Below are 14,662 nucleotides of genomic sequence, written 5' to 3' on the forward strand. Positions count from 1 at the left end.
GTTTAGACTAATTCAGAGGTTTGTCTATGAGGTTTAGACTAATTCAGAGGTTTGTCTATGAGGTTTAAACTAATTTAGAGGTTTATCTATGAGGTTTAGACTAATTCAGAGGTTTGCTTTTGAGGTTTAGACTAACTTATGGGTTCTAGACTGATTTAGTGGTTTATTGCTATGTTTTAGGCTGATTTAGTGGTTTAATGTTATATTTAAGACTAAGGTAGTTGTTTATCTTTGGGTTTATTGTTATGTTTTAGGCTGAATTACTGGTTTAATGTCATATTTAAGACTAAGTTAGTGGTTTATCTTGGTGTTTTATGCTGATTTAGTAGTTGTTTTAGGCTTTAGTGTATATTTGTTGTTGTTGTTGTTGTGATTAGTATTTTGAATTCTCTTAAAAGTTCTCCATTGTTTTTGTTCAGTTAAGTAATCAAACCAACTGTCAAATATAAATATGCTCCATTATAAGATTAGATATCTGCGTTATTGGAAAGGCCTGACCCATCCTGAGAGTAGCTCTGTCTTAACAGCAGTAATATTATTAGTTTTTCTCTCTGGCTCAATGACTCTCTGGCCCAGACCGCCGCAGGTCCTGCTTGGTTGTTTGCTGGTCTCCTTGCTGCTCTTAGATTAGAGACCAAATTGTCCCAGCCTCCCGAGACCTGCTGAGAAATAGGACATGAACACATGTTCAATTATTCACCACAGGGAATCTCAGCCAGCTGAGCTGGTTTTATTGTAAATCCTCACATCCCTGTTGGAGAGCTCTAGTTTAGACTGGTGTCATCAGCATCCATCGATAGCTCATAAATCCATGTTGTCATTAATAGTAAATATTGTATATCAATGTTTAACGGTTCCTCTGACAGTTTGTACTTGTGTATGCATGAGAGCAGGTCGTTGTGTAGTGTAGTAGTAGTGTGTGTGTGTGTTGGGGGAGGGGCTATTCTGCTAATTTGGAAGCAAGAAACGGGCAGAAACGGATGGACAAGACAAGACAACCACATTCACCATTAGTGTCGGACACAGATGGAATTGGTCCCTGCCTTTAACCCATCCATGCAGTGAACACACACACACACACACTAGTGATCAAACACACACAGTGACAGTGAGCACATGTGCCCAGACCGGTGGGTAGCCATCCCTGCAGCACCCGGCGAGAAGAAAGGGTGAAGGGTCTTGCTCAAGGGCAGCTTGCCCAGGCCGGGTATCGAACCCACAACCCTGTCATCAACCCTGTCCGGAGCTCTAACCAATGTTTATCTGGTCCAGAGAGTCCTATTCTATTGTCAATACTTCTCTAAAGGGACTAGACAAGCTCTGTGTGTGTCAGCTGCAGCTTAAAGGAGTCATCAGAAAGGTGTCCATAAATATTTGGACATATAGTGTAACCGTGAATTATATATATAGGGTTAAAACCACACACTTCTGGCTTTTATGTAGTGTCTTAGTTTTCAGTTACTTTTATTTAAATTATAATAAAATAATTCATAATTAATTCCATTCTGATTTTCATGACATATTATCAGTGTGGATTTTGGGCAAACTATCGCTTTAATACACTCCACAGTCAGCTTCCTGTGTTGTAACATGGGGTAATATCAGGATACAGGGCAAGAAGCTGTGTGTCGCTTCTTATTCTCCAGAGAGCTCCCCCACCACGTTTCTGTCCTTGACACAAATTTGAGGAGATGGGCTCGATTAAATTGGTTTGGGATTGAAGATGGGTTCAGGGCTGCTTGGCATTCTGGGTAAGATATAGCTAGCTTTAAAGAATGTAAGGATAGAGGAGGAGAAAATATAAGAGTAGCAAATCAGAGGAAATATCACATTTCTGACACATTAACCTCTTAAACGCTTGCCTTTTTATTCAGAACAGATTTATAAGTTTTCTACATTCACTAAACTATTATACATTAATTATGTGCTATTATGAGTCATTCAGGGGCAATGATTAAACAATCAGCAGCCACCATTAATTATTCAACTGCTATACATATATATATATATATATATATATATATATATATATATATTAGTCCATGACTACTGTCAAATAAACAATAACCTCTATAAATCTTAAGCAACTGAATTATTCAGTAACTGCTAATTATTCAGGATTGACTATGATTTTATTAGCATCCACTATGAATTATTCAGTGGCCACTAATCATTATCAAGTACTTACTATGAATTACTTGTGTCAAATGATCAGCAAACACCATGAATTATTTAGATACAGAACCACTTACAGACTATCAGCAAAAATGAGTTAGCAAAAAGTCATAATCTGAAAAGGTCTGTTTGATTTAGTGTTTAATGTGGTAACTTGATGTGTTTGATGTGGTTACTTGATGTGTGTGATGTGGTTACTTAATGTGGTAACTTGATGTGGTAACTTGATGTGTTTGATGTGGTTACTTGATGTGTGTGATGTGGTTACTTGATGTGGTTACTGGATGTGGTTACTTGATGTGTTTGATGTGGTTAATTGATGTGGTTACTTGATGTGTTTAATGTTGTTGATGTGGTTACTTAATGTGTGTGATGTTGTTGATGTGGTTACTTGATGTGTGTGATGTCGTTACTTGATGTGGTTACTTGATGTGTTTGATGTTGTTGATGTGGTTACTTGATGTGTGTGATGTTGATGTGGTTACTTGATGTGTGTGATGTCGTTACTTGATGTGGTTACTTGATGTGTTTGATGTTGTTGATGTGGTTACTTGATGTGTGTGATGTGGTTGATGTGGTTACTTGATGTGTTTGATGTGGTTGATGTGGTTACTTAAGTGTGTGATGTGGTTACTTGATGTGTTTGATGTTGTTGATGTGGTTACTTGATGTGTGATGTGGTTGACGTGGTTACTTGATGTGGTTACTTGATGTGGTTACTTGATTTCATACTGGCTACTGGATGATTAATATTAGATACTGAATAATTCATAGTAGATACCAAATCATAATGGTTAATAAGCAATTTAGTCATTAAATTGCAGATGTTTCTGAATTATTAATTGTTGATACTAATGAATAACTAAAACCAATTAATAACTGAATATTAAACCTGCAGTGTTAAGGGTTACCACTGGTGGCTGTTATTCAACAGTTCTGTTACTGGTAGCCTTTTGGCTCTACAATAATAATAACTCACACCCAACGGTGTTCAGATGCAGTCCTGGAGGATCTCAGTACTCCACACCTCCTGCTTTCTCATACCTGCTTCAGCTCAGAAGGACATTATTGGTTTTGTTCAATTCATTGTTTTGGAAATAGTAAAACACTGTACAGGCCCAGTGTGACACACAACCAGCTACGTTAAGACTGGACAGTGTTTGTCCCGGTTCTAAGTCTTAGGAGACAAGAACAACAGCAGTAATAATAAACACTTCACAGGACAAACATGCTCTCAGATACAGAAATTAAAAGAGACAGCACAACCCTACGGTGTGGATCTGGGTGAGTGTCGTAAGGACCTGTTAGACAGATCTGTCACATCTCATGATATGGCATTTACTGGCAGCCCCTGGCTGTCCCAGGGTGTGAAGAGATCTATTATAACCCTCTTTTACCTCCACACTGGCACACACTGAGTCCAGCATACGTTTAGACTGCTCACTTTTCTCCAAAAACGTTCTCTACAGCTTCTCCTCTCACAACCAGCCTTACTGTCCTTCCTTACTGACAACCTAAATTAGCTCTCATTGGCTCTCAATACTGATATAAATAATGGATACATAGATACTGAAAAACCCATAATACATACTGAACAATCCATAGTAGATACTGAAAATTCTATAGTACATACAGTTGAAACTGAATAATTTAAAGTAGATACTAGACAATCCATAGTAGAAACTGAATAATTCATAGCGGATACTGGACAATTCATAGTAGATACAAAATAATTCCTAGTAGATACTGGTCAACCAATAGTAGATACTGAATAATTCATAGCGGATACTGGACAATTCATAGTAGATACTGAACAATCTATTGTATTTAATGGATACTGAAAACCCCATAGTACATACTGGACAATCCATAATGGATACTGACAAACCTATAGTACATACAGATGAAACTAAATAATTCATATTAGATACTGGATAATCCATAGTAGATACTGGACCACCAATAGTAGATACTGAATAATTCATAGTGGACACTGAACAATCCATAATAGATAATAAATAAATGATAGTAGATATCGAACAATTCATAGTAGATACTGAACAATTCATAGTGGATACTGAATAATTCATAGTGGATACTGAAGAATTAATAGTGGATACTGATCAATCCATAATAGATAATGAATAAATGATAGTAGATACCGAACAATTCATAGTGGATACTGAAGAATTCATAGTAGATACCAAACAATTCATAGTGGATACTGAATAATTCATAGTAGATACTGAATAATTCATAGTGGATACTGAGTAATTCATAGTAGATACTGAATAATTCATAGTGGATACTGAGTAATTCATAGTGGATACTATATACTTCAGTCCAGCATCCCAGCAATGAAGCTACATACAACCCCAGAGTAATATCTGCTTTCACAAGCTGGATCAGTCTTGTTCAGCCTAACCTGGTGAGGCTTTATTGTATTAGTAAAGGTGTGTTGTGAAATTGTTGTCCTCTGAAGGTTACAGCGCGTTGCTCTTTGTTGTTACCACAGCACCACTTATACAATCAGAACTTTAGAGCCAGCGGCCCCGTGGCCTTGCGACCCTGACCCCGGGTCACAGCTACAAGAAATACAGAGAGCTTTTCTTTCTGCAACCACAGAAACAACCACAGCTCACCTGGCCCACATGGTCTCGTCAAAACCTTATTTTCACAGCCAAAGGAAGCCCAGTCATTGGTATTTAAAGCATGGAGAAGACCTACGTGTCCACAGACTTTTGAAAGCTAGAGCAAACAAGGCAAAAGGAGCAGGTTGAGCACTAATTACAGTCATTCTAAGCACTACAAACTCTTTACTGGCTCAGATGTTCGTCTGCCTTGCTTGTGACCAACCTGATTGATCTGATTGGCGCTCCTCAAGTGCTGTTGTTATTCCTGGACCCCTGTGGTTGCTAATCAGCTTGTCCATGGGGCAACATACAAGCCAAGAAAGTGTGCACAGTGTCATCTGTCTGGGACTGACTTGGCCTGTCCTCCAGCCGTGGAGAATCCAGCCTTCCTTGTATTTTCAGCGATTACAGATGATGTGAATATTTGAAGTGACACTCCAGCCCAAATTAAAAATGTAAACATTGCTTCGTCTGTTGTAAACAAGCCTCCTAGCATCCTACAGTGGCATCGCAGTGTCTCTAGAGTGTCTCTAGTGTGAGATTTTTCCAGTCTCAAGGCTAGGAACCCCCCCACCCCTCATCTGAAGATATATCTTGAAGGTAGAGGAAGCTACGTGTGCTTTGGGGATGGAATGGTAGAAATGCTAATGCCAATTGTATTTATTAGCGTATAAATCAGTAGCTAACAGTGAGGATTAGATTAGAGTACCGCAAGGGATTCCTGGTGCTTGTGCGTGACACATTTGTGTAATGCATGTAATGAGGCTACAGACTGTAAAACTACAATAACACAATTAATATCACATTAAACAGCACTTTAATATCGTCTTGTGTTCTGCATTTGTTGTAATTCTCTCTAGAAGGTCGTGACAGCATTGTCTGACACCCTGCTAATGAGAGCCCTTCTAATTCCTTTTTTATAATATTAAACAGGCAAAACACACTGTAGCTCATTTTTATATTATTACAGGAAAAGAGCAGAGGTCCCCCTCCGTGTCCCTGAGCCTATTACAGTAAATCAACAAGCCAACATTGCCAATTATCTCATGGACTGCAGATGATCAGCTGTACAAATGAAAACATGGCTTCTCAGCTAACTTTCAGAAAAATCTTCTGAAAAATCAGAAGAATGAGATGCTTTCAGCTGATTGTAGCTGCCCGCATCAGATTCAGAACCCTGACTCTGGTCTACAAAGCCAAGACTGGACCAGCCAGCCCCTCCGTACTTGATGGCGATGGTCAAAAGCCGATCTGCACCAAGAGCCCTTCTAGCTTCAAGTACGGCTCGGCTCGACCCGCCATCCTTTAAGATCCACGGAAGACGAGCGTCCAGACTTTTTACTGTCCTGCACCGAAGTGGTGGAACGAACTTCCCCTGGGTGTCCGAACGGCTCAGAAAGTCCAACGCTCGCTATCCTCAAACCCAGACCCTCCTCCTCTGAAAGTACTCAGGCGAAGAGAAGAGTACTAAGGTCTCCATACTGACTTGTGTTTAGTAGAGTCTAAGATTAGAGGAGCTTTGAATTTTAGTCTATTTAAACTAGCTGAGGTTCTTCTTCAATAAACAGTGAAGCACTTTTGTTAGTCGCTCTGGGGAAGAGCGTCTGCTAAACGCTGTAAATGTAAATGTAAATGATTGGCTCAGTGGAGATGTGGTAATGGAGACCACACCCAAGCTTAAAGGGAAATTCTTTATTAGTTTTCAAAAAGAACTATAGTACATATTAGACAATCCATAATAAAAACTAAATCATTCATAGTGGGTACTGGACAATCCATAGCACAAGCTGACTGATAACTCATTGTGTGAAATAAACGCAGTCAGAGTCGGGGGTTCGGTGGGAAACTGAGCTTCACTGTAGAGAAACTGACCCACTGTGATCTCTTTACAGTGGAGGTGAATGGAAGTAGGTGTCAGTCGCCATGACTACAACAACACAGATACCGCCCATAATTTATCTCCTATCCAAACCCACCAGTGAAGCTACAACACGAGTCTTCTGAGTTTTATATGGAATGATGATGATGATGATGGTGGTGGTAAAATAGTGAATAGAGAATCTCACTAATCCAGTTCTCTTTAGGGACTACTTTCTGTAGCCGCAATACACCCTGCAGCATGTATCCCTCCACCATTTTAATGATCTGATTTTAAAAGCAGGTTCTAGAGCCGAACTCTTCTCAGAACTCTGGTAGAACCGTGTCTCAGGCATCAGGCAGCGTCTTCATCACCATTAGGTGAAGAACTTTCTGTGAGGAGCTTTTATTAGAGCTTCAGACGTCTGCTTCCCTTCACCTCCACTGTAGTAGAACTCCAGCTCTGACTGGAGGAGCTTGTTGACATCTTTCAATTTTGCTGACATTTTTCAAAGTTGGTGGAATTCCCTATAATGCCGTATGATTCGCTTATGAGCCGACTGACTTTGACCAGTAGAGGAAATGATGGTAATCCACTGAACTGATTGTAGAAGGAATATCGTCCTTCTGGCTGCGGCTCAGTCCACAATGCTTCTTCATCCTGTTCATCCTGAGCACATTTAATCGTATTCACCATTTAATAATGCGATGATAATTTATGCTTTCTCCGTGCTCTCATTTTAAATGCAGAAGACCACTTTCGCGCATTCCGGGGGCTCAGAATAGACCCCTAGAGGGAAGAAAGAGAAATAGAGAGGGGTTTTTCGTGATGCGTTCCTGAATCCTGTAATCTTAGGCGCAGAGGCAATTCTCTGCTGATGAACGTGGTCCTTTTTCTGCTTTCAAACAAAACAGGCTTAATGCACTCGCCTAATTACAGCATAATGACTCCTCCGAGTTAGCAGACTAACGACAGCCTGGAAAACCCAGCGGTCCCGCAGATAAAGCCCATCTGTCTTGGGCTAAACGGTGGATTTGAGCAGATGAGCTTAAAAAAACAAGGGTCTGTTACAGGTTCTTACTGCTTGAGTTTCTAAGTTCAGTCATGTTCAGCTCCTCCTCTGGCTTCCTGTAGCTGCTGCCCAGGTCATCACACTCAACCCCCTGACTCTGTTCTACAAAGCCAAGACTGGACCAGCCAGCTCCTCCGTACTTGATGGCGATGGTCAAAAGCCGATCTAGCTCAACTAGGTTAGGGTTGGGTTAGGTTTTTGTTATGTAGGTTAGGGTTAGGGGATAGGGTTATGGTTTGGGTTAGGGTTAGGGTTACGGTTAGGTTAGGTTAGGTTAGGGTTATGGATAGGGTTAGGTTAGGGCCAATGTAGTGTTGGGAGTCTTAGGTTAGGGTTAGGTTAGGGTTATGGATAGGGTAAGGGTTAGGGTTATGGTTAGGGTTATGGTTATGGTTAGGGTTAGGTTAGGGTAAGGGATAGGGTAAGGGTAGGGTTATGGATAGGGTAAGGGTTAGGTTAGGGTAAGGTAAGGGTTAGGTTAGGGTAAGGTTAGGGTTAGGTTAGGGTAAGGGTAAGAGATAGGGTTAGGGTTAGGGGATAGGCTAAGGGTTAGGGTTATGGATAGGGTTAGGGTTTGGGGATAGGCTAAGGGTTAGGGTTATGGATAGGGTTAGGTTAGGGTTGGGTTAGGTTAGGGTTAGGTTAGGGTAAGGTTAGGGTTCAGTTAGGTTAGGGTAAGGGTAAGTGATAGGGTTAGGGGATAGGGTTAGGGTTAGGGGATAGGGAAAGGGTTGGGTTAGGTTAGGGTTAGGTTAGGGTTATGGATAGGGTTAGGTTAGGGTAAGGGTTAGGGTTAGGGTAAGGGTTAGGTTAGGGTTAGGGTTAGGGTTAGGTTAGGGTTAGGTTAGGGTTAGGGTTAGATACTGATAATTTATCTACTTTTTTGCATCTGAGTGTCTTGCTATTGCTTTCCTGCTGTGGCACTGTGAATTTCCTGTGGGACTAATAAAGAATTCTCTTATCTTGAAAACAACACTGAAGCTGAAAGCATTTATGTGACCTATAAGTTTCTGACTCACTGGCTTCATTCTTGGAGTTTTCTGTTTTTGGATGGTGTTGAAGGTTTTTCTGGTTTTGGATGGAGTTGAAGCTGGAGAGTTTTATCTTGTTCAGAGGAACTAAACGCGTCACTGTCAAGGAAGACGATATGACAGCCGAAAAACTCGCCAGGATCTTTCGGGTACTGCAGTTTTGTCTGGGTGGTTACAATCTTAAGTCTTATTTAATTACCTGTATTTTTTAAGGTGGGCGTACGAACCTTATAAGCCGAAAGCAACTTTTCACAAAATTCAAATTTGATAAAATCTCTTCTCTTCTACACAAACTACACAAACATGAAGTAATGATTGAAGGTTTGCAATCTCATACACTTGCTCCATATTTGGCATTGCGTTGAATGACGTCAGTTGGCATAACCAATTTTTTGAACATTTGGACATGTCGGACAACACGAGGAGGAAGGAGGAGAGGGTCATTTTTTTTTGGGCCTACTTGTCAGAAAAGCCCTCCTGCAGTGGTCAGAGGAACCTGAGGGGAGCTGGAGCTGTTCTGGTCTGCTGCCCAAACTGACCGTCAGCTTGGAGAATTCAAACTTACCACGCAAACAGCGTCCACAGACATTGAGGGTCAGAGGGCAGGCTAACCAACGATAATCCCCTCCTACGGCCTGTCAAACACTCTGACCCACCGTCTGACCTTACGTCTCAGCACACTTTCTCTCTCTCTCTCTTACATATACACACATCCACCGATTCCTGCTGCAACTCTGCGGGTTGACCTTTTCAGCCTGACATTTAACATTTAATTTTTTAATTATGCTGTGAAATTAAGATGAGTTTACAGCTAATTAGTCTTCGTTTAAAGAGGCTGTAATGAAGAGAGGAGCAACACTGGGAGAGGGTTTCAAGTGTCGAGTGTTTGACAGGGAAAAGAAAGTGGTTGAAGTGTAAAGGGTGTTGCTGCTAATTGGTTTCAGTGTCGCACAGCTAAACACTCCGGTATTATGCCGTTCTGTACGGTCTGCTTTCAGTTTTAACATGCAGAGTTCATAGAAAACATCCTCTATGCTCATTATTTCTTTTAATTTGGGATGTCTACAGGTATAACAAATTCAACAACTAGACCTTTTTTTTGGTACCATGATTAACCCACCTGTTTGTAGCTCCCCCTAGCAGTAGCAATGCTCCCGACGCTTGAAGTGAAAGGACATGTCACAGATACATGTAAATCCAGCCACCGCCTCTTATCAGACGGCTGCCGCCAGGGCTGCCCAGCTCCACCACACTAGCTAACAGACAGCTGTGGCGAGGGGAGAGAGCGCCATCTACCCATCTGGAGAGAGTGTGTCTAATTGTGCTCTCTCAGACTCCAGCTGCTGATGGCAAAGCCTTTTTAGATGCTGACAGCCACTGTAGGGGTGAGACGTAAAGGGGGTATGAAGCCCCCCAGCATTGAGGAGCTGTGGAGCAGTGGATGATGGTAGTGGAGCTCCATCCAGTACATTTTTAGGATGAGTTGGAGATGATGAGGTGGGTGGTGATCATCATCATCCAACATCCTGACCTCACTAACGCTCTTGTTGCTGAATGCAATCAAATCCTCGCTGCAATGCTCCAGCTCCAAAATCTATAACAAAGTCTTCTTACCTGGACAGTAGAGACAGTTACTCCAACAAAAGCAGGATCAACTCCTTTTTTAGTACCACTGATTTCAGAAGAAACAGTAAATGGGCAGGTGTCCCAATACATTTGTCTATACAGTGTGTTAACACTTATAGGGCTTTTGAACCGCCGCCAATGTGGCATCGCCATGCAGTCGTCTGTGCCGGCTGATGTCACTTAAGATTGGCAAGGGGAGAGAGCGCCATCTACCTACAAACAACTATGAGCCCTACATGCCCATGACCTTGGAGCGCTGTTGGTAGGTACTGACCACTGCATACTGGGTGGAAGCACCCCACAAGACCTGCCTTGATGTTCTTGAGATGTTCTGATCCAGATTCCAGACCAGATATTGGACGTGCTGCCTGACGGATGAAGCCGCTGTAGATGACGATAATCAATAATGTTCATTTCACCTGTTGGTATTAATGTTATTGCTGATCGGTGTATGTTTCAGGATGAAGACTGGAGGTGATCGTTAATCTCTTTAATCTCTTTAATTATTTAGGAAGGTGCTGAAGCAAATCCCAGTGGGGGATCTGAAGCCCGATGAGACTGTGAGGGCCACACAGGAGGCTCAGCTCCTGTCCCAGCTCCACCACCCAGCCATCCTGAAGTTCTATACCAGCTTCCTGGAAAGAGACGTCTTCTGTATCGTGACAGAGTACTGCGAGGTAAGCCACCCCTCACGCAAACTGTGCTCAGGTGTGATCGTAATACGCTCTCCCAGTGCATCTAGAGATCTGTGTTAGCAGTGGCATCTCTAGCATCATGAATGAGTCTTGAAATCAGTCCAGATCCTGTCCATACGTCTGGCTTCATGAAGTTCATGATGTTTTTATTATCTGCCCCAGAGAGTCTTATTGTTTTGGCAGTACTTCTCTACAGTAATTAGATAAGCAGTGTGTGTGTGCATTTGCACATCTGTGTTAGCAGTGGCATCTCTAGAATCATGATTGAGTCTTGAAATCAGTCCAGATCCTGTCCATACTAAACCAGTCCAGTTTCATCCAGACCAGACCAGATCAGTCCAGCCTAGACGAGACCAGAGTAGATCAGTGCAGTCCAGACTAGTCCAGTTTAGATCAAACCAGACCAGTCCAAAAAAGATCAGGTCAGTCCAGTCTAGACTAGACCGGAGTAGACAAGTGCAGTCTTGCCCAGTCCAGTTCTATCTTGTTTAAAACTAACCAAACAAAACCAGACCAGTCCAGATCAGTCCAGTCTAGACATATCCATATCAGACCAGTATAGACTAATCCAGTTTAGATCAAACCAGACCAGTCCAAAAAAGATCAGGTCAGTCCAGTCTAGACTAGACCGGAGTAGACAAGTGCAGTCTTGCCCAGTCCAGTTCTATCTTGTTTAAAACTAACCAAACAAAACCAGACCAGTCCAGATCAGTCCAGTTTAGACATATCCATACCAGACCAGTCCAGACTAGTCCAGTTTAGATCAAACTAGACCAGTCCAAAAAAGATCAGGTCATTTCTGTTCAGTCCAGATGAGTCCAGACCAACTAAGATTTAATAGCTCACAATCAATGCAGATCAGACCAGTCCAGAAATATCCCGCTCCAGCATAATGGGACCAGACCAATTCTATCCAATCCAGAACAGAACAAACCAGCCCAAAACAAATCATGTCAATCCAGTTAAGACAGGTTGAGTCCAGACCAACTCCAATGAGACAGCTTGATGCTACAATCAGTGTAGACTGAAAAATCACAGCATCATGAATATGTCTTGGGATCAGAGCTGATCTGTCCATACCACAACAATGTCCAAAACAGATCAGGTCAGTCCAGTCAAGTTACCATAGCAAAGACTGAAGTGCAGGTAATGGACATCCTGTCCATACGTCTGGCTTCATGAAGTTCATGATGTTTTTATTATCTGCCCCAGAGAGTCCTATTGTTTTGGCAGTACTTCTCTACAGTAATTAGACAAGCAGTGTGTGTGTGCATTTGCACATCTGTGTCAGCAGTGGCTGCTCTATTTGGTGTTTATGCAGGGCTCTGAGCTCCTGGCCGCTGCTCTGGGGGGCTGCTTCACGGCTCCAGGTAAAGGAAAGCTGCTCTCTGTGTGAGTGTGTTCTCCTGCTCGTCGCTGCTGCAGAGCGGCTGGGCGAGGGTCTCGGCTTAATCTGACCACCACACTGACCACGGCTGTGGGGGAAACACGGGGGGGGGGGAGTCCTGCTTAATATCTTCTGCCTGCTGTGGATTAGTGTGTGTGTGAAAGAGAGAGAGAAAGAGAGCGAGTGTGTGTGTGGTGCTGCTGTGGGGGATTCCCCTTCATGTAAGCCACCCCCCCCCCCCCCACACACACACCCGACATCAGAGACAGATTTAACCTGTTGAAGGCGAGAGAGACATGAAATCAATCGTTCATCCATTTCACTCATCTCACTCTCTCACCTATTTTATTCTCTCTCTCTCTCTCTCTCTCTGTCTCTGTCTCTCTCTCTTTTACTCTCTCTGTCTCTCTCTCTCTTACTTTCTCTCTCCCCCTCTGTCTTACTTACTCTCTCTCTCTCTCTGTCTCTGTCTCTCTCTCTTTTACTCTATCTTACTCTCTCTCGCTCTCTCTCTCTCTCTCTCTCTCTCTCTCTTTTACTCTCTCTTACTCTCTCTCTCTCTCTCTCTCTGTCTCTGTCTCTCTCTCTTTTACTCTCTCTTACTCTCTCTCTCGCTCTCTCTCTCTCTCTCTCTCTGTCTCTGTCTCTCTCTTTTACTCTCTCTTACTCTCTCTCGCTCTCTCTCTCTCTGTCTCTGTCTCTCTTTCTTTTACTCTCTCTTACTTTCTCTCTCTCTCTGTCTCTGTCTCTCTCTCTTTTACTCGCTCTCGCTCTATCTCTCTCTCTCTCTCTCTGTCTCTGTCTCTCTTTCTTTTACTCTCTCTTACTTTTCTCTCTCTCTCTTCCTCTCTCTTCCTCTCTCTCTCTCTCTTCCTCTCTCTCTCTCTCCCTCTCTCTCTCTTTCTCTCCCCTCTCTCTTACTTACTCTCTCCCTCATAGGGCAGCTTTTAAAGCACAGTATCAGCAGTAAATGATAATAAAAGGATAAAAAATGAATGATGGCTGTTTCTGGTGCAGAAAGCCACGCCCACCTTTTAACTGGGGGAACAAAATGGGAGCAGCTGCACTCCACTGGATCCAGCCTCTCTCTGGAGCTGCTGGAGGAGCTGATGCTGCTGTGAAAGTCTCAGACTAATAAACCTCCGCTCTGCTGGATGAGTGGCAGAATCATTATCTCAGCACTTTGAATGAGAATCCTGTCTCCTTCCTGCTGGACTCTAATAGCACAGCGGTCAGTAATGGGTCCCTACTGGGACCCTGTAGCTGACGAGCAGAGAGTGACAGCTCTGTGTTTTTATCACTGTATTAATTTTTGCTTCTCTGTAAAATACAGCTTCGCTTCAGTCTTTATACATATACACCAAACAGCCATAACATTAAAACCACTACCTAATCTTGTGTAGGTCCCCCTTGTGCTGCCACAACAGCTCTGACCCCTACAGGAATTAACCTCTGAAGGTGTCCTGTGGTATCTGGAGATCTTGAGATGTTCTCAGCAGATACTTTAAGTACTGTAAGTTGGGAGGTAGGGAATCCATTGGCATCAGAGAGCCTTGGGCGCCCATGTCCCTTTCGCTGGGTCACCGGTTGTCCTTCCTTGGAGCACTTTCTTGGTAGGTGCCAAGAAACGACTGCATATAGGGAACACCCCTATAGGCTCATAGGTCCAGGGTCATGGGTTCCCAAGGCTCATGGAGGTCCCACCTCACAACTTACGGGACTTTAAGGATCTGCTGCTAATGTCTTAGTGCCAGGTACCTCAGAGGAACTGTGGTATCTGGAATGATGGATGGTGCTCCATCTAATACTTTTGGGATGAGGTGACTTACTAACTAACGCTGCTCTTGTTGATTGCTGAATGCAATCAAATCCTCACAGCAATGCTCCTCCTCCAAAACCTAGTAGAAAGTCTTCTTCTCTGGACAGTAGAGACAGTTACTGCAACAGAAGCAGCAGGATCAGCTCTTTTTAATACCCTTGATTTCAGACGAAACATTGAATGAGCAGGTGTCCCAATACTTTTGTCTGTATAGTGTAGTTCATATCCCTCCTATCTGTTCAGTACAGTTGATTTGCCACCTTTACACCGATGCCCAGAGGCATTTCCACACCCCTGGTGTTCAGTCCAGTACAGGACAAACGTTTCTTAATACCCTTGATTTTAGAAGAAACAATGACGACACAG

General features: G+C 42.8%; 1 protein-coding gene across 4 annotated transcripts in view; it reads left to right on the top strand.

Moving 5' to 3' along the window:
* Positions 1 to 14,662, top strand: part of nek11 (NIMA-related kinase 11) — a 126,486-nt gene that overhangs the window by 21,664 nt on the left and 90,160 nt on the right. For all 4 annotated transcript variants that reach the window (XM_072692510.1, XM_072692509.1, XM_072692511.1 and 1 more), the window contains one exon: positions 10,907 to 11,072. In XM_072692510.1, coding sequence (XP_072548611.1) covers positions 10,907 to 11,072 — 166 coding nt within the window. The remainder of the gene's footprint in view (positions 1 to 10,906; positions 11,073 to 14,662) is intronic.

Source organism: Salminus brasiliensis, chromosome 1 (assembly GCF_030463535.1).
Source record: "Salminus brasiliensis chromosome 1, fSalBra1.hap2, whole genome shotgun sequence".
Taxonomy (NCBI): Eukaryota; Metazoa; Chordata; class Actinopteri; order Characiformes; family Bryconidae; genus Salminus; species Salminus brasiliensis.